Below are 19,621 nucleotides of genomic sequence, written 5' to 3' on the forward strand. Positions count from 1 at the left end.
TGGTGTTGACCGGCAGTTTGGGACCTTCTACCTGGGACCTACCTTCCTCCCCTGCTCCGGCAGCCTCACCCCTCACAGGGACTCGGCCTTGATGCTGGGTACTAGGTGCAGTGGTTCATCTCCGAGGATCAGTCTCCTGTTGCTGTTTTTTGGCTCACCACCTCCTGGACTGTCTTGTGGCTCAGCTCCTCCCTCACCTGGATGGTGTCCTTGCTACTCAAGACACAGTGACTGCCTCAAACACGCCCTCCACCTACCAAACCCCCGAGATAGCCCTCCACCTGACAGCCCAGGGTGGATGGGCATCCATCCCCGCCCTCTGCGGGAGCATTGGGAGCGTCACGGCACTCGGACCTCCATGTTGGTCTGGCCAACTTGTCTGAAAGTGGGATGTTGGTAATCCTGCCGACAGACCAATGACTGCCAACAGAACCTCGTCCCGGATCCATGAGCCGATCACAGTGCCGGTTCTGAACCTTGATCATGGCACTTGGAAGTGGGAGGAGTGTCCCTGGCAGGATTAACGTTACCAGAATCGGCGTCTCAGTTCACCACGACAGACGTTTTACTCTTTTCCTTTCACAGCGAGGAGAACCAGATCAAGAGCCCTGTGCCGATGGCTAACAGATGCCTTGTGCCTCAGACCGTGTGGAGGTGGAGCCTTGTCTTGTCATGTGTTATTATAGTCTTGGTTTTCAGCGGGGAAGTCCCCAGTTTCTATTTGCATCAGTGACTGTTGAGGTTTGGTGTGTGTTTTTGGCTTTCGTAATGACGACCACGTTGAGGATCGAAAGCACCAGGGACACCGTTGGTTTCTCTACAGTTGCATTACTCTCTGGTGTCACAGGAGGAATCAAACCAGCTGCGGTCTCTCACACCTACATGACAGTGTTTCTTCAGAACCTGCTCTTCTCTTCACCTTAGTGGCAGCTGGGGTCAGCTCCAGGCCTCCCAGCAGCTTCAGAGTAGCATTTGGGATCTCGAACAAGTTTGGGTGATCGAGGTTGTTGATAGTTAATTGGCTTTGCATGCCTCTTCGCAATGTTGGCTCGTGAGCTAGGTGCCAAACATGCAAATTTATTGGTGTCGGTTTCAGTCTTTTTCTTTATTTTTTTTTAGTTTACAACGAGTGGTGCCGGAGATTGGGTTAGATGCTAGCGCCTGAGCTTCAGCTTGTAGTCCCTAATTTTAACTTTGCAACATCTTGAATCGATTTAAGATCAAGACTCTGATTTCAGCGGTGTGGGCGGAAGGTGTGTGTGTGTCCTCGGGCTGTGTGTTTGGGGCCTGATCTCTATCACACCTGATCTCCTGCAGAACTATCTTCTATCATGCTCTGGATATAAAAACATGGGGAGAATGAGTTTCTTGGCAACACTTGAATCTCAGTATGGCAACCGAACTGTCCTGTGGCGTGTGTATGTTTTTGTGTGTGTGGTGTGGGCGAGCGGGAACGGGAGCAGTTCAGAAACCTTTAAAGCTACGTTTCCCTCTCAGCTGCCATTTGGATGTTGTTTCTGGAAAGAGCCGCTCGCTTGTTTTCCCTTTTAGCGCTCCACCGCGCGCTGCTGCCGAGGGCTTTGATTCCTCCTCTGATCAGCCGGGTTGTGAATGTTCCGGCACACATGGCTGTGGTACATGTGGGCGGTTGCCGTGCTGCCATTGATCTGCTCGCTTGTGCGACTTGTGTTGGTTGGAGAGAACCCGGTGTTTGGCCCCCGGGGGCGAGAGCTGCTGAGATGCTAATGAGGGCGCTCGGAGGGAAATGGTAGGGAGTCGTGGCTTCCATGCGCTGCTGCGGCCCTGACGTTCTCACCAGGCTGATGGTTGCCTCAGTTCGTCCCTGGAATCTTCAACTTTGGATGACCAACGTCTGCGAGCTTCTGGTTGCTGGTTTACCTCTGATCTTAGTCATTTAAATTGAACCCCTTTGTTTTTTTTAAAAAATATATCCCCATAAAATGGATGAATAATCTGGCGGAGTTGGAGGGGCCACGGTGGTCGGCGAGTCTCAAATAAATGCCCATCTCATGCCAAAAATGCATTTGGACAGTGTGATGACTCACCTCCTCGAGTGGTCTGTCTGGGCTCATCCTTGCTTCTCAATAAGGTGGCGCTCTTGTCATTTTGTGTATCAGAAATCCAGTCGCTGTAAACCTCTCCAGGAGATGCTCCTTGTTGAGAGTGTGGTGAGTATTGCAGCCATTAGGTCCAGAGAGGTTTGGCTATGAGTGCAGCAGATTGAGCGCGATGTTTGTGTCTCTGGCTGCTCTGTGTGGATCGCGGCTCCGAAACGTGACATGTCGCTGAATGGAAGTGATTTCCAAGTGATTGTGGTGGAAGGTGTTTATCAGGCCTGTAGAGCACAGTGTGTGTGCTGCAGCTCGAGCCACCGTATCCACGGAGGAGAGGATCGATGCTGCTGCTCCATGACACACACACGTGGGGGGGTGGGGGGTTTCCCTGCTGAGTTAACAGACTGAGACAAACTGAAGGTTAATCATCGGCCGTGGCTCTGTGTTTGCAGCTCCTGTGTTGTGCTCAGCAGTGGACATTCTCCGGGTCTTGAAACAAACACAGGTTGTGAAATCAGGACTGAACCAGTGTGTGTGTGTCAATCACAGACTCCCTGCTGTTTTAATGCACTGATTTAGATGCAGTGAGTGCAGCAGGGTTCTGTTCCCACAGGACTATTACCACACACACACACACACACACACACACACACACACACACACACACACACACACACACACACACACACACACACAGACACAGGTTTTATCGCAGCACCGGTCGGTAATGACCCCGGCCGACGGCGTGGGGGGGGTCACGGTTTGATTGGGAGCAAAGTTAATCTTTACAAATGTACGATAGCTGCCAGGCGCAGAGGCCAATAAACCAGGAGAGATAAAGGCCGGAGCATGGGCTTCACCGCCCGTGTGTGTGTGGGTCGGCTTGGCTTGCGCTTCAGATCTAGTGGACGTCCCACTCCTGGTGTCTGGTGAATCTTTAACTCCCATCTTCCACTGATGTGGTCACGTGTCATCTGAAGCCCTTGGTGTTGGAACGTTTCCCTCTGGTGAGCGATACCTTCGCGCAGGTCCCCGGTTCCAGCGGCGCGCTTCATTAACTGCCGACCAACGCGTCTGTGTTGGGCCGCCATGAATGGCACTTCCTGGTGGCTTGGTCAGAATGAGAATACGAGGGACTGCTTCCTCATCGATTGTTCTCTCTCTGTCTCACTGACCCACTCTCTTGTTTATTAGCTCGCTAATGCTAATTCTAGCTGGCCGCTGACTCTCCTCTTTTCTTTCTTTCCTCAGACGATGCCTTCCCAGCAGGCTCCAGTCCCTTCCTGTCAAGTTATCCAAGCTCCGCCCCCTTGGCCTCAGACTCCTCGTACAGAGCAGCCAATCCCAGCAGTCTGCAGATGGCCCAGCTCTGGGCCTCACATGCCCATGAAGGTGAGCCTTAGCGCCTGTCTCCGCTTCATCACTCACCACCGTGAAGACGCTGCAGTGCCTCTGAAGCCCACGAGGCCTGTTCTTCCTCCGCTCCCATGGGATCCTGTTCCATTTCTGTCCCTCAGCTGGGAACCAGCTTCCAGCACTGTCCTACATCACGCTGACTTTCACCGTCCTCGGCGCTCACCTGTCGTGTCTTGCTGTAATTCATCTTCCTCTCTTCGTCTTCACTCTCGCGCCCCACTTTCTCCTCTCGTCCCTGAGCCAGTGAGACACGCACTCCTCTGCTGGAGTGAGACGTGAATGCAGCGTCACGTCTGAAAGGACAGATTCAAGGCCTCGTCAGGTGTCTGACTCCTTCCTGTTGATGGTGCTTGTGCGGAGTATGGCGGACGCCGTGATGTCACCGTCTCCGGGGTCAGCTGAAGGTCGTGTGGAGCGAGAACATCGTGAGTCTGCTGGCTGTAGCGAGATCCCATTAGGTCTCATTTAAAGGCTGATTGCGTCGGCGGCGTGACACAGAGCAGCTTCTGCCTTCCACGGACGGTAAATCACATCACATCACATGTCTGTGACTGGAACTTTGACTCGGGCCAGCTCACTTTCACGTCTATTGATTCAAGGACGAATTGGTCTGCCGTTTCCAAGCTAAACCTCCCGCCAACTGTGGCGCGGGGATAATTAACCCCTAGGTTTTGCACACTGGGATGTAAAGTTTAATCTGCGCCTACTGGAGAAGCTCTGCCCCTAGACAGGAAGCCTTCCTCTGCTGAGGAGGCCGAGACCGGCCTTGCCAGCGAGTTGAGCTGGCGACCTTGGCCCGCACAAGTTCATGGCCTCAGCTCCGAGTCTCGGGTCGAAGCGGCCCTTAAATGCCGGCTTGGGCCTCCTCTGGCCAGACGACCTGAGTGAATGGGCGCCCCTGAACACGACCACAGAACACCTCATCAAATTCTACAGTCTGCAGTTCCAACAGTATCACTGTCAAATGAAGTGCTGAAAGTTTCAGAGCTGTTCTGAGTCTCAAAAGAGGGGACGGCGTGCCTGGTCAGGCACAGGACCGTAATCTGACCCTCGCTCCTTCCAGGGTCCCACGTCACATCCTGCTCCAGCACCGCTTGAACTCAAACACTTTCCTGCCTCTCACTGCACTCTCTTCCACTGCTGGGGATTTCCGGGTTCCTGTAACCACTGCAGGACCAGATCCCTGGCGTTTGACTATCTTTTCACTGACTGTGCTGTGTCTTCTGTCCCCAGGGTTCCCTCCATTGCCAGGCAGCTTATATTCCAGTCCCTACCTTCCCCTGGGCCACCTCGACCCGCCCTCGCTCTCCCAGCACCCACTCTACGACGCTCACAAAGGTCAGTTGTTGGTGGAGATTATCGTCTCTCACTGTCATCCGTTAGTTAGAGTGGCAGGAAGTGCAGTCATATTTCAGAACCGTCCAGCTGGCGTGCATCCAAACGCCAGCTTTGACCTTAATTTTGTGGTTATGAAGTGGCCGTCAGTAGCCTGAGAAGGGTGAACTGCCAGAGGGAGGGGGATGATTACATCTGTGTTCTGAGTGTTAACAAGGTGAGTTTGGTGGCCTCTAGTGGCCAGATAGCTCTAAGCATCTGCTTCATCTGCCCAGTGGGAGCACCAGCCCTGTTGTCAATGTCACACCACTCACGTCCTGCTTGTGTGTCTCCAGAGAACTTCTACCTGCCTGCCTCCATCGCTCAGCCCCTCCACCCCCCCTCAGGGCCGCCCTCCACCCGCTCCAGTGGCACGCCGCCTCAGAGGACCAGCCGAGAGGCGGCGCGAGACCGACCATACAGGGAGGAGAGGGAGCGTTCCAGAGAGAGCGTGGTGGATCTGACGCAGGACGGAAGGAGTGAGGAGGAGCGGCGAGCGCGGAGCAGCGAGCGGGACTCTGAGAGAGAGTGGTCCCTGCACCCCCTCCCCCAACACAAGGAGCCCCGCTCCAGAGCCTCCTTTCCTCCCACGAGCAGGTTCCCGGGCGCCGAGTCGGAGGACGGCAGCTACAGACTCTCTGACAGACACCGGAGAACGGACTCGTCCGCCGGGACCCTCAACGTCCCGTATGCCCTCCCCCCTCCACTCCCCCCCGCACACAGAGAGCAGAGAGTCAGCGCGCCTACGTATGTGCCTTCAGTGGAGGTCTACGACGAGCGGATCGGGCCCATCCAGATCGCCTCACAGGCCCGGGACCACAGACATGGCGAGAAACACAGAGACGGCTACAGACTCTCTCAACCCAGCGACTCCAGCAATCCACGGGAGGAGGGCTCTGTCATATGTAAGCAGAACCCGGACACGTCGTACCCCTCCAGTCAGTCACGAGTCAGTCCAGAGGTGCGGGACTTCTCCAAGCAGTCCCTCCGTCTGGGCCTGGAGCCAAAGTGGAACTACGCCACCAATCACATGGCAGCTCTCGCCGCACAGCACGGACACTCGGTCTCCTTGCCGACTCACCCGCAGGCTTCCCCCCACACGACACACCGGCCCAGCAGTACCGCGCATAGCCATTCCCCCCAAACACACCCCCCCCAGCGGGTGGAGGACAGCACCCAGAAACGCTACTTCACCCCGTCGTCACTTACCAGGTCAGAGCAGGGCGCACTCGCGGACAAAGCCGAGGTGTCGGCCATGCAGAGCCTCATCAAATACAGCGGGAACTTTGCTGCCGAGGGCTCCTCCAGGCACGCGGCCGAGGCTCGCGGCTCTTTTGGGGGCCTCGGCAGCCTCGCCTCCGATGCTGAGAAGGACAGGGAGAAGCTTGCGGCGGGGGCCATGAGGATTCCTCCCCAGCTGAAGAGGGAACAGGAGAGGCCCGACAGCGCTCGCTCCTTTGGCCGGGAAGGCGAGGGCGAGGTGCGCCACCCTCCTGTTGGGATCGCTGTGGCCGTGGCCCGCCAGAGGGACAGCACCAGCACCAGCAAGCAGAGCAGCGGCCCCTCGGAGCCACAGCGGCCGCTGCTGCCAACGGCTGTCAAAGGTACCGCCGGCATTGGGCTGGGTGTCCCGTGAGGGTGGGGCGAGCTGTCGCTGATCCGGTTTGGTTTGTTCAATTCTCGTGCTGAGCTGCTCCTAATGCTGAAGCGTCGCACCACAGTGACTTCACCCGGCACAGAGTGGGGGCTCTCTGCTAAATGGCTTGTGCGTGGCTCCTCTTCCGGCCTGTGAACTCCGCGGCCGATTTGTTTTCTGTCTCATGCCGTCGCCGCTGACCGGACTCTGAGTTGTTGGTGTGTGTAACTTGATTGAAATGTCCCCCCGTCTCATGATGCTGAGGGGCTTTTGTTTGAGCGTCCTTTTGAGAATCTTGTGTCGCAATTCCTGCATAAGAAAATAGTTGGCTCCATTCAAGCTGGCCAAGCTCCTCCAGCTTCCCTCTCTCCTTCTGCCTTGTTTCTGTTTTCCCCTCTGTCCGTCTGCATCTCTGTCTATTCACCCTGAGGCTCCTTCTTCGTCCCACCTCCGGCCCCTGCTCTTTTCCTCACCCCTCCTCTCCTCCAACACTCCACTGCACTTTACATGTCATTGGTCATTACAGCTAAAAGCTACAAACAAGCGCAGAATCACAATCAGAGTGTAGTTTGGTTGCTAAGCAATGCTCAGTTTTGAGAGCGTCTGATGCCTCTCTGCCTGCCTCTCTGCCTGACTGCGCTGTGGCTTTTCCTTCCTTGGTTGAGGAGAAATCACGCTAGTACTTGGCGCTGGTTTGGTAGTTCACTCGTGTCTGATCAGAAGGCCACGGGTTTGAATTAGGGACGCTCCGATGATCGGTGAATGCCCATCATTACCTGTCACTGTCGATCACAACACCTGATCAGGTGTGACTGCCAGCACTACCAACATCATGCCTCACATCATGTACACAGAAGGTCTCATCATTTTGATTCCAAATTCATTGTCAATCCATGTGATCGGTATCAACACCAAAAATCCTGATCGGAGAATCCCTAGATTGAATCCCTCGCCGCTGAGCAAGGTGGAATTCAGGAACTGATTCCAGGAACTCACACATCCTTCTCTCTCACACGCTCCTGGTCATGTCCTCTTCTGCTTTCCTGCAGTTTAATTACGCCCCACACCGATACCTCAGCCCTGAGTACGTTTATCTGTGTGTAGCAGAGCGCCGGTGAAACAACTCGCTCGACTGCAACTCTCAAGCCTGAGCTGAATTAAATACACCACATCATGTGATCCAGTCACCTCTTACCTACTGAAGTTGCAGCCCGTCGGACAGCTGTGTGTGTTCCACCCACGATGTGGGTTTTCTTACGGCGGTTGGTTGGTTGCTCCGTGCTCTAGACAGGACAGCCAGCCCATGGTCCTCCTCCCTGAGGTACAGTAAAGAAGTCGAGGGCTTCCTCGAGGGCCAGCGCTCCAGTGGCCAGGGTCCCTGGTGCAGAGGCAAGTGGGGCAGGCTCCTCGTAACCCTGGCAACCGTCTGGAGGAGCAGGACGGACCTCCCCCAGGTTAAACCTGGATCTCTGTCTTGCTGCTGTTTAGTGAGGGGGAAACCGGCGGGTCTCCTGTGGCGCGGCTCTCATAACTGATGTGGAGTGACGGCTTGTGCGTTCCTGCGCTGCCTGTGCCCTGTATTTTCCTCTCGTTTTTCTTTCTTGGTGGCTGCATAGCTGTCACAGTGTCATCTGTTGCCGTCGCCACTTGTTTGTCAACATTTTCATGAAAAAAAACCCTCTTCCAGCCGCATCTTTATTTCGTGACTGACACGCGTATTGGCAGAGGGTCCCCTGCCAACTCAAAATTCAAGACACAAATTCAAGACTCTGTTGCATCACGGCTGACTCTTGTCACAGGGCCCGGTTCCATTCACGGCCACCTGCTCCACACACACTCGCGTGACCTTCCCGGTCGTGGCCACTACAGCTTCTGTGGGTTATATGTCTGCCATTCTGCTCTGTAAATGTCAGTACATCCAAAGGTCGTTGGGATTACGAGCGGCTCACGCTTGTCTGTTGCCGTCGCAGACGAGGAGCGGGCAGAGGAGCGGCGGCGTCATCACCACGAAGACCGGCTGGTGGCCAGCCGACTGGAGCGTGAGGAGAAAGCTCTCAGGTAAGCGTCAGCCGCGTTGAGTGTCGTCTCCCCCGCTATGCTCACACGAAGCCCTGCTCTCGCTCGCTTCCTTTCAGGGGCTCCAAGGAGCTGGACTTCACACAGATGCACCCTCCCCCGCTGTCAAGTGGCTTGACCCCCAGCATGATGACAACCAGCCTCATGACCCACAACCTGATGGTAACAGGAGGTGCAGGTCGCTGGCATCCTGACCCCTCAACTCTGACCTCTCACCCCTGGATACCCCGTCCTGGAGCTCCCCCGGTTTGGCTCCCGAGCTCCCCATACAGTAAGTGGCTGTCACTCAAACCCACCCGTGTGTCGGACAGAGCAGGAGTCTCTGTGGTGCTGGGCTTGATTCACAACAACTGGAGAAATGATTCAGTTGGTCATTGATTCCAACAGTGTTCAGGGCAACTGAACACTAAGCTGTGACAGTGCAGCCTCAGTGGGTAATGGCAGATGAAAGCTTGAAGAATGAGTGCCAACGCTGTGTTCAGTGACCCGTGAACCTGCAGAGAGCAGTCATGACACAGCAGCATCTCACCCAGCTGAGATATAGACCCCAGCAGCAGGCGTGACGTCTGTCTGTCATGGACCGGCCTCCTCAGCCTCTGGGTTTCTCTGGAACGGATGTTCCTGCAATAACAACAGAGAGGGTCACACCGTGCACACGCTCACGCTCCCAAAGGTCCCCCTGTTTGGACGCTGAAGGAGATCCAAACCAAAACAAGTGCTGCAGGCAGGCTCCACGCTGGTGTGAGAACATGCTCCCACTCCTGTCTGCTCTGCTTCTCCTCACAGGCCTCAGCCCATCCTCCCTTCATCAGACCCTCCCCCCGGGCTACCCTCCAGCCCTGCCAGGATCCATACCCCCCTCCTACCAATTTGCCAGGGACCCACAATCTGGACAGATAATCGTCATCCCATCTGAGCACCTGCCGCACTACGGTACGTTGCCAAGTGTCTTTGCTGTCAGTCAGAGGGAACTGTGGGTAACAAAGCTCAGAGTGTGCACCTGGTCTGAAGAGGGTAGGACTTACTCCATCTCCCTGGGTCAAATCTGTGTTCTAACGCTGAAAACTGAGATCAGACAGAAGTGGAGCGAGCGGCTGTGTTTGAGCCAAACTCAGCCGTACGGTTTGGGTTTCAGGGAGCGACGTCCTGGACCGCGGTGCCCCGGTGTGGCCAGGGATGTATGGCTCCAGCAGCTCTCTGCAGCACGCGGCGCAGCTCCAACTCCTGTCTCAGCAGCAGATGTTCCGGCAGCAAGAGCTGTTGATGATCCAGCAAGCTCAGGTGCTGGAACTGCAGAGGAACGCTCAGCTGGTGGTGAGTACCAGCGGCAGGTGACGCCTCTGTTGCTGGGAAACTCTGTCAGACATGCTATCATCCCAGTCGCCGCCACGGACTCGGCGTGCCGACCAATGTGGCTCAGTAACCGTCATGACTTAACCTGCTGGTGTTTGCAGGAGCATCTGAAGGCCAGCGAGCCACGCACCGATCTGGACGACAAAGCAGACAAGCGGAACCTGGACCCCAAACCTCAGCCCTCCTCGATATCGTCTCCATCTCCCTCACCCGTGCTGCACCCCCGCAAGTCCTCCGCTCCCTCACGCTCGCCCACTCCCTCCACCTCGTCGCTCACCCCACTGCCTCCACTCCACTCACCAGCGACCACCTTGAAGTCGGAAGAGGCAGGGTCGCATGCTTCGCACCCACCGACGCCTCGGCTTCACCCTCCTTCCCCTCGGTCAGCCTCACCGCCGCCGTCCTCGCCACGTCGGCCCAAACAGGAGGCGGCTCGGGAGGGGGAGGGGGAGAGGAGGGAGCCCCGCCAGAAGCAGCACCCGGCAGCCTTTCCGGAGTCCTACCCGGGTCAGTACACAGAATTCTTGTCTGAGTTGCCACATGGTGGTGACCTTTCCTCCTGTTTGCCACAGACCTCCGTCCTGGTTACCCTTACCAGTCCATCACAGCTCCTTTTGGATCCTTCCCTCCTTATCACATGCCAGCAGCAGCAGCAGCAGCAGCAGCAGCAGCGAGCACCGACATTGTCCCTCCTCTCCACCCTCTCTCTCTGGCTTCACCTCTGCCACCAGCTCGGCTCCATTCACAGCATCTGAATACAGACGTCAAACCGCAGAAAGTGGAGCCAACGGCAGCAGCCTCTTACTTGAAGCGGGAACCTGGACTGGGGAACCAGGACCTGGGATTGGCAACGGGACCTCTGGGCCCGCCGCGCCTGAGCTGCAGTCCTGTGCGAGCAGTGGAGGAGGTGGCGAGTGTGGCGCATCAGCCGCTTCACCTGCGTGTCCCGGCCACGCCGCCACCACGAGACCAGAGGTCGGAGGAGGCGCAAGACGGAAGCCCGGTCAAAAGAAAGTCGTCGTCATCATCCTACCAGCGTCAGGAAGCTTGCATGATGGCAGACGCTCAAGCTGAGCTCTCCCAGGCGCAAGGCGAGGCAGAGCCAGGGCGTGAGGAGCCGGCCCAGCCCTGTCGGCCCACTAGCCTGTGTGAACCACAGCAGCCCCTCAGCCCAGAGAACCACCTGGCGCCCACCAAGCCACCAAGCCTCACAGCACCAGACTCTCCCCTGTCCTTGGTTGTTGCTCGCGAGGACCCCATGGCAGGGATGCTTGCTCTGCTGGCTGCCAGCGAGATGGCTGAGGCCAGGGCCCCTGAGGATGAGGGCTGGGTCGACAGCAGTGTGGCGGGAGCTCTGGAGCTGGTGGCGCTTGAGGGGATGGCCATGCTCAGCCAAATGGGCCAGCAAGAGACGGAGAAAGGTGAGTGGCATGGACTCCGGCACTGCCGCCGTCTTGCTCTTCATTGCATGAGCGCGTTGCTCTGAAGTCATGTGACAGCTTCAATATCAGCTCCACATGAGTGTGAGAAGAATGAGATGCTGAACCTGAACTCTCAACTGTTCTGCAGCTGGTGTGGTGGGACTGAGCAGCCGGGTGGTCTCTCCCCCAGACCCTCACTGCCTGGCCCCACCCATCAAGCCTCTAACCAATGAAATCTTTTTCTGACAGGGCAGTTGAGATGGATCTGTACTTCCACAATAACTGTGTATTGTTTTGGTCCCATATACATGTCTCGATACGTGAAGGAGATGGTGAACTCTCCACTGTACCAGGACCCGACACTCGCTCAGTGAAAAGCAGGGTCTGACTCCTGACTTGTGTCCTGCGTCCTGCAGATCTGGGCCTGGGCACTCTGGATTGTCTGCTCCAAGCCAGTCGACATATTCTCTTGGAGGCCATAGAGCAGCAGTCGCACATCCACTTACCGCGGATGCTTGACCCAGACAAGAAGTACAGCTGGAGGCAGAAGAAAGAGGAGCCGGTAGGAAGGTGCCGTGGTGGTGGTGGGGCGGTGGCCTGGCTATGACGGCTGTCCTCTCTCTCCTCAGATGTACAGCAAACTGTCCGTGGAGGTTCTGGACGCTGAGGAGGTGGAGCACCGCGTCCGCTTGGCTGAGCTGCAGCGCATGTACAAGGAGAAGCAGAGGGAGCTGAGCCGACTGCAGAGGCGGCGAGACCAGCCGTGAGTGGAGCTCCGCTCAGCGCCTCCCACAGGACGGAGAAAACCTTCTGACCTCTGCTCTCTGTGCCAGCGAGCGCCAGGACGACGAGAGGCGGAGCTTGACCAGGCGAGGCAGAGGGCGACCTCGGAAAAGGAAACACCTGACCACGCCCACCAAACTGGACCCTCGCCCCGGAAAGTCAGTTGTTGTCTGCGTTTCATACGCCGGTGACATCTGTGGCGCTGATCCAGTGCTTCTGTGTTTCAGGGTCGGAAGATCAGTGCAATACTCTGAGGACTCTGAGAACGGAGAAGGGCTGAAGAAGAAGTTTCGGGCGTCTCGAGAAGAGGAGGAGCTGGAGAGTGCTTTGAAGAAGAAGAAGAAGAAGAAGAAAAAGAAGAGTTGGATGGACCCTGAGGCCTCCACCAGCCACGCTTCAGAGGTCAGACATTCCAAACTCCTGCCTGGTGTTTCGGGCCGTCTTCATGTGTCTCATGCTTCTGCCAGGCTTCAAAGTCCAAACGGGGCCACATGTGTGAGCAGGAGCAGCTGGCCTCTGACCTCAGCAGGGCGCTGTCCCTGTCGCAGCTCTGCTCGCTCGGTGCCACTCATAAACTGGCCCCGAGCTCCAAAGCAGACCGACCGAAAGAGATGTCACGAGAGCGCAGCGCCCACTCTTCGGCCAAAGCAGCCAAGGGCAAGACCTCAGCCAAGACCTCCAGCTCCGAAGTCGCCCACCGGGCCAAGGCTCAGAAGAAGACGGCCGTGTTCTCCCCGACGAGATCAGAGCTGAGCAGCTGCTCCAACAGTGAGTACCTGCAGAAGCCTGTGTCCAGGCTCTCCAGTTGGCTGGGGGTCATGTGATGTCACTCGGGCTGGTGTGATGTAGCGCAGCTCCACGGACCACCCATGTAGCCCATCAGAGTCATGAGAGGGATCGCTCCACTGTGAAGGGAAGCTAACCTGGCAAACTGAACTAGTGGCTAGTGCGCAGTCGACCTGAAGTGAACCCCACCGTTACCCCACGATAATGTAAATACTTTTATCATACATGGTGTGAAAGTCTCGCCAGCAGTGGCCCGGCTTGATGGTGACTTGTAGAAGGCCATTGGGCTTGAGCCGATGGCTCTCCACCGTGTCCTGATCTTGCTGTGACTGGCTGCCTGACTCTGTTCGATGACTCTCTCCATGGCAGACTCGGACTCCGAGGAGCACACCGGAGAGGGCTGGTCCTCTCTCTCGGCGCCACATTCCCACGGCAGCCTGACCCGGAAGCGGTCGCCAGCATCGCTGCTGTCCACACAGAAGTCTCCCAGGAAGAAACACAAGCACTTATCCCTGCTGCTGGAGGAGGCGGGCCTCAGCTCCTCGGACGACTCGTTCGACCAAGGTTACTGAGCCTCTGCTGTCGAGTCTGAACTGTCTCTGCTGTGCTTTCGCTCAACCACCCCTACCTCTCTCGATGCCGGCCTCTGTGCAAGCGTGTTTTTTAAGCGCGTCTGGACTGTGGAATGTGTGGATTGAACACTGTGTGATTTATTGTCAGATGTTTTTCATAACGTTGTATTGCAGTTTGGTACCGCCATAAGCTTTATTAAAGATTTGGAAACGCTTGGTACGGAAAGTGAGGCGCTGTGGTCCTTGTCTGCTTCATCTGTCCGTCTGTCTGTCCAGCCCTGTAGAGTGCCACTCTGTCTGTCAAATATCCCTTTGCTTCCCCTCAAAATGTGGTCCGGAGTCCAGGCAGTCGTGATTGGAGTGGCTGTGCGAGGACCTGGCGAGTGATGTGCTCATGACGCTGGGATATTTGGACGATAGAGATCCTCCCTGTGTGTCTACTAAACCTTCAAATAACCCGTTTCCCTTTGCTCTCTTGACACCTTGCTCTGTCCTTTCCCTCCTCACCCCCTCCCATGATGCTTTGAGTGTCTCTCTGCCTGTTCCATGTGCTTGTGCTGCCGCCGCTGCTGCTGCGACTTTACAGAAGCTTGGCGAGGACTAGCGCAGCCTTTAGGCCCAAGCTTCCTTGCTGCGGCGAGAGCCTTGCTGGAGCTAGACTGTGCTCAGGCCAGGCTACACTGCGGCAAGGCTGTGCTCTCGCCGCCGCCCTGCCTGAGGCCACACCCCTGTCACCTGCTGTGTAAGTAGGAACTGCCCCTCTTAATCTCACTGAGCTCTAACATGCTACAATTTGACTTTTTTGCTTGGTTACTACTCACAAATTAGCGTTAGACCCGAGCGCCGTGGTGGCCTCCTTTCTTCCCTCCGCTGGGTCGCTCTGGCCTGTGAGGGGACCAAGGACGTGACCACGGCACCTGAGAATGAAGGGGCCTCGCAGGGCTGTCCTCTCAGTGCCCGCTGTCCTCCACTCCACTGGGGGTGGCAGAGTGCTAATGTGGCTGCTCATCTACAAGCACTGATCGTCATGTGACCCGCCGCGCCACACCTACTGATGTCGTCTCTGCTGGGACCCGGCACGGTTCCCCACCTCTGACTCGGCTGAGCCAGTGCTTATAATTGAGCAGCCTCAGCTGCAGCCTGCAACCCAGCACTGAGCTTAACACTCTAACATTGACTCCTCCCACTGTTCTCTGCTAACCACCCGCCGATGCAGCGCTGGCATGTCTGTGCGCCTCTTCCTGTCTGTGCCGGCCTCACCGCCCGAGTAGCTGTGGCTCCAGGACGCATGTGTGCTGTGGTGTGTCGGTCAGAGGTTTCAGGCGCATCTTTGTTTGCATCTTGGTGGCACCGAGCGAGCTCCATGGCGAAGCTCGCAGATGCTTTAGCGCCATAGCTGTGCCGTGATGTCGCGTAGACTGGCGAGTGTCTGCGTGTGACCCACAGGACACCGCATGTCTTCGCCTACTGAAGTGGCTCTGCTTCTCCTCCTGCAGACACCACCACCACCTCCTCGGAGGAAGAGGACGATGGTGATGAGGAATCGAACTCTGAGGACGGCGACTGCGAGGAGAGCGGCCTGGGGCTGCTGGCACGCTTTGCGGCGAGCGTCCTCCCTGTCGCTTCGCCTTCTTTGAGCCTCCTTTCGGAGAGCAAGCATCGCAGCAAGTCCAGCACCATTGGTAACCACCTGACTCCAACCTGCTCTCGTCTCACTTCGGTCCTCATTCAACCTTTGCTGGTCGAATGAGGACGAAGGGCCTTGAATGCGACACTTGTTGAGGTTTTGTTTGACCAGTGGCGTCTCCTCTGTGAGACCTTGGTGAAGCTGGTGACGTGAGCGTCACGAGTCGTCTCTGGATGTTCAGGACTTGGAACGAAACTGTGTTTGGTGTCAGGTTCGCCAGAACGGGAGTGGTCCGATTCGGGCTCCGACCTGAGGCTGAGGAAGTTCCCGTCTCTGCTGCATGGCAAACGATCTGCGCCGGAGCTCCCCCTGCTGCCGCCAGCGACCCGCCGCGTCGACCAAAGCAGTCCGGTCAAGCGCGATGACCCCCTGCCAGCCAAGCGCAAGTCCCTGCCCAAGCCCCGCCCCTCGCCCAAGTCGCCGAGCCGATTCAGCTTTGACCTGTCCACGGGCTCTGGGTTCGGAGGCTTCAGCGAGGATGAGGCGTGGCACCGCCGCCGCAGCGAGCGCATCTTCCTGCACGATGCCTCCAGCGCCGCCACGCCAGCATCCGGCTGCCAGAGGTCCTCTGCCAGCACGGCAGTGGCGCTCACTCCCAAACCCACCCCGAGACCCAAACCCAGCCCACCTGGTCGAGACGGGAAAGATTCGGTGAAAGTATGTTCTCAGTTGTCTGGTGTGAGAGGCCGTGTGTGCGGCAACGCCAGCAGGGGGCGCCGCATCGCTTCAAGCCCTGCTGGCGTCGCCCCACACACTGACCAGTGCCCAGCCTGCAAGCCAGACGTTGGTCCATGCTATCTTGCTGACGCTGTGTGTTTGGACGTGCAGAAGAAGAAGGTGAAAGTATGTCTGTCGCCGGGGGCGTCGCCCGCCGTATGCAGCCCCGCCTCCGATGCCGCTGCCGCCGCCCAGAGTCTCAGCACGACGCGCAAGAGCCAGCAGAGGCCGGCGAAGCCCAAGGCCAAAGAGGTGGGTGACCTGACCGTGGCGAGCAGCAGGCCCACCTCGCTGACCCAAGGCTCTCTCCTGCCAGGCTGCCCGTGGCGCCGTCAGCCGCCTGATGGAGAGCATGGCAGCGGATGAAGACTTCGAGCCCAATCAGGACAGCAGCTTCAGCGAGGACGAGCTCCTGACGGAGCGAGCGCCCACCCCAGGTCTGTGCTCGGCTCCGCCCCCCTCCCATGCTGCCGCCCGCCAACTGAGCGCTGTGTGTGGTTGCAGCTGCGGTGCAGTGCGTGCTGGACAAGGACTCCCTGCTGGATGGGCTCCGCGTCCTGATCCCCATGGACGACCAGCTGCTGTACGCCGGACACGTCAACACTGTCCACTCCCCTGACATGTGAGTATGACCCTGGAGGTGGAGCCTGAAGGCTTCTCTTTCTTTCTTTCTTTCTTTTTTTCTCTCTCTCTCTCACACTCACTCACTCACTCACTCACTCTCTCTCTGCAGCTACAGCGTGGTGGTGGAGGGCGAGCGAGGGAACCGGCCGCACATCTACTGCCTGGAGCAGCTTCTGCAGGAAGCAGTGAGTCTGCGGTGCAACTGAGACCGGAGCAGCCGCCTGCTGCTGCTGACGACCCACCTGTGCTTCTGCTCCTGTCATCAGATCATTGACGTCAAGCCTCCGTCTGCGCGCTGCCTCCCGGAGGGTACTCGCATCGCCGCCTACTGGAGCCAGCAGTACCGCTGCCTCTACCCTGGCACCGTGGTCAACGGTGCGCTGCCGCCACTGTGCCGTCACCCAGAGTCCACCATCACCCTGGTGACGATGCATGTGTCTCCACAGGAAGTTCCGATGTCGACGACAACGATGATCTGATCACGGTGGAGTTTGACGACGGCGACACCGGTCGCATCCCGCTGTCTCACATCCGCCTGCTCCCACCAGACTACAAGATCCACTGTGAGCGCGCACACGCACACACGCCCTGCTGTTCAGTGAATGCGCCCCACCATAACCCCGTACCCTCCCCTATCTGGCCAGGTGCCGAGCCCTCACCGGCGTTGCTGGTCACCAGCTGCTCCCGGAGGAGGGTCCGCAAGTGCAGCAAAGATGCCGGTCAGAAGGCAACGGACGACGCTCCCAAGGTCAAAGGGAAGCCAGGACGGAAGCCCAAACCCAAGCCAGGTGGGTGGGGTCTGTGGTGTGCTGTTCCCTCATCATGGCGCCGTGTTCTGAAGCGGCCGGTTCTCTGTTTTCACAGAAACGCCCGTGAGTCCAGACCACCAGGTGAAGGCGGAGTCTCCACGGAGTCCCTCGGCAGAGAGACCCCAGGACCCATCCAAACCTGCGCAGGAGAAACCTCGCCCTGCCTCCCGGCCCAGCGTGGCCCGGAAGAACTCGGTGTCGTCTGCCGGCAGCAGTCCTGGGCTTCCTACTCCAGGAGCGAGGAGGTCCGGCCCACCTCCGCCCGCCCTCTACCCTTCCACTTACGGGAAGGTCCTGACGGTGGACCTGTACAGTGAGCCAAACATCAGCACCTACGGGCTTAGCCGGGACCATGGGCTCGGCCCGTCCTCCAACAGGCCCCTGTCCAAAGCCAAGTCTTCGTCCGAGCACCGCAGGTCTCTTAGCACCGGCCCTCTCTCCACTTCCAGGATGCCCCTGAGCAAGCCCGGCTCCTCGTTCCGACTGAAGATGCCCTCAGAGCAGCTGAGGACCTTCTCCAAACACAAGGCCAGCCTGCCGCCCGTCGACTCTCTGCCGAGGAGGAAGCCTCCACCGCCACCGGCAGAGCCACTGGTGAAGCTGGACCATGAAGGCGTCACGTCACCCAAAACCAAGAAGACCAAAGCTCTGATGCTGCTGGAAGGTGGAGGGGTCAGGCGGGACCCCGCCCCCACTCCATCCAGCCACAAAGTCATCAGGTCCAGCCCAGCGGAGAGAGAGAGAGAGGGCGGCCGGGGGGAGAAGGACTTCCCCTTCAAGGCACAAATGATGACGAAGGAGAAAGCCGAGACTCGTGGCAGAGTCCCGGAGTCCAGTGTGAGGGAGGAGAAGAAGAAGACGGAGGTGGAGAGGAAGATCAAGGAGGAATCCCACAGCAGCAGCAGCTCCGAGTCGGAGGAGGAGTCTGGCAAAAGGAAGCGGAAAAGGAAATGCACCTCCAGCTGCTCTTCCTCATCGTCGTCCTGCTCCGGCTCCTCTTCCTCTTCCTCTTCTTCATCCTCATCCTCCTCCTCGTCCTCCACCGATGACTCCTCCTGTAGCTCTGACGAGGAGAGGACCCCGACTCCTCCACCCTGCCCCGCCACCCCGCCCCCAGTTCAGGAGAAACTGAAGGACGAGATCAAGGAGGAGAAAGAGGAGGAGGTGAAGAAAGAGTTGGAGGTCAAAGTGGAAGAGGAGGAGCCGCCCCTGCTCTCCAACTCTCCAACTTCTCCCAGTGTTTCTGCCAAACCTGCCAGCGGTAAAGGCTCCGGTCAGAGGGGCCGGCCGCCGAAGCCAAAGTCTAGCAGTGGAGAGGGGAAGGTGGGGAGACCCAAGCGGAGGGAGGGGGTCCACCTGCCCACGACCAAGGAGCTGGCCAAACGTCAGAGGCTCCCCAGCGTGGAGAACCGACCCAAGATTTCCGCCTTCCTGCCCGCCCGCCAGCTGTGGAAGTGGTTCGGCAAACCCACGCAGGTGAGCCGGAGCTTGAGTCAGGTCAGGGGTCTTCATGTCGGAGTTCTTCATCTCCTTCCTCCTGCCACTCCCGCAGAGGCGCGGCATGAAGGGGAAGGCCAAGAAGCTATTCTACAAGGCCATTGTCCGCGGCCGGGAGATGATCCGCATCGGCGACTGTGCCGTTTTCCTGTCCGCCGGCCGACCCAACCTGCCGTTCATCGGCCGCATCCAGAGCATGTGGGAATCCTGGGGCAGCAACATGGTGGTGCGGGTGAACTGGTTCTACCACCCCGAGGAGACCAACCCTGGCAAGAAGCTGATGGACAAGAAGGTGTGTAGTGGGTGGATGGTGCGAGGGCGAGCTCTGCTATTGTCCCGCTCAACACCAGCACTCTGCTCTCCAGAACTGGGAGCACATGTGCGGACAGTCCCTGCCTTCGCTGATGCACTCGTCCATCCAGAGGAAGGACTTCATGGAGGTGAGTCCTCAGGCGTCTGCCGTGCTCCAGCTGCTCCATCACTGCCGTGGTTTTCCTGCTGAGCAAAGCTTGCTCTTGGTTTGTGTGTGGTGGTTCCATATGTTCTCGTCCAGCGACCGACTTCAGATTAAGTTCATCTGCGCCACGTCCTCCAACCCTCACAGCTGTTTGGGTTTTTGAGGCATTTTTGATTCTTTTCTTTCCTGCTGGTGCACCACTTTCTGTCCTGGTGTCAGAAATATTTCTGGTCTGGAACAGGCTCTTGCTGAACCTGGCTTCTCACCACCTCAGTTGAGAGTCTTCTGACTGTGATGCCACCATGAGGTCAGCCATCACTGAGGTCTCATGCTGGGTT

General features: G+C 57.8%; 1 protein-coding gene across 4 annotated transcripts in view; it reads left to right on the forward strand.

Moving 5' to 3' along the window:
• Positions 1-19,621, forward strand: part of tnrc18 (trinucleotide repeat containing 18) — a 30,711-nt gene that overhangs the window by 7,349 nt on the left and 3,741 nt on the right. Inside the window, exons 3-29 of one of the 4 annotated variants that reach the window (XM_053850665.1) lie at positions 3,327-3,467; positions 4,725-4,829; positions 5,162-6,469; positions 8,472-8,559; positions 8,637-8,848; positions 9,364-9,510; positions 9,713-9,891; positions 10,032-10,437; positions 10,503-11,351; positions 11,768-11,913; positions 11,981-12,114; positions 12,185-12,292; positions 12,362-12,536; positions 12,602-12,902; positions 13,290-13,484; positions 14,989-15,174; positions 15,391-15,836; positions 16,008-16,148; positions 16,198-16,333; positions 16,401-16,518; positions 16,630-16,705; positions 16,787-16,895; positions 16,967-17,083; positions 17,165-17,308; positions 17,385-18,805; positions 18,882-19,118; positions 19,177-19,266. In XM_053850665.1, the coding sequence (XP_053706640.1) occupies positions 3,327-3,467; positions 4,725-4,829; positions 5,162-6,469; positions 8,472-8,559; positions 8,637-8,848; positions 9,364-9,510; positions 9,713-9,891; positions 10,032-10,437; positions 10,503-11,351; positions 11,768-11,913; positions 11,981-12,114; positions 12,185-12,292; positions 12,362-12,536; positions 12,602-12,902; positions 13,290-13,484; positions 14,989-15,174; positions 15,391-15,836; positions 16,008-16,148; positions 16,198-16,333; positions 16,401-16,518; positions 16,630-16,705; positions 16,787-16,895; positions 16,967-17,083; positions 17,165-17,308; positions 17,385-18,805; positions 18,882-19,118; positions 19,177-19,266 (7,715 nt within the window). The remainder of the gene's footprint in view (positions 1-3,326; positions 3,468-4,724; positions 4,830-5,161; positions 6,470-8,471; positions 8,560-8,636; positions 8,849-9,363; positions 9,511-9,712; positions 9,892-10,031; positions 10,438-10,502; positions 11,352-11,767; positions 11,914-11,980; positions 12,115-12,184; positions 12,293-12,361; positions 12,537-12,601; positions 12,903-13,289; positions 13,485-14,988; positions 15,175-15,390; positions 15,837-16,007; positions 16,149-16,197; positions 16,334-16,400; positions 16,519-16,629; positions 16,706-16,786; positions 16,896-16,966; positions 17,084-17,164; positions 17,309-17,384; positions 18,806-18,881; positions 19,119-19,176; positions 19,267-19,621) is intronic. The other 3 variants (XM_053850666.1, XM_053850667.1, XM_053850668.1) reach the window with 3 other exon arrangements.

This window comes from Synchiropus splendidus, chromosome 19 (genome assembly GCF_027744825.2).
Source record: "Synchiropus splendidus isolate RoL2022-P1 chromosome 19, RoL_Sspl_1.0, whole genome shotgun sequence".
NCBI lineage: Eukaryota > Metazoa > Chordata > Actinopteri > Syngnathiformes > Callionymidae > Synchiropus > Synchiropus splendidus.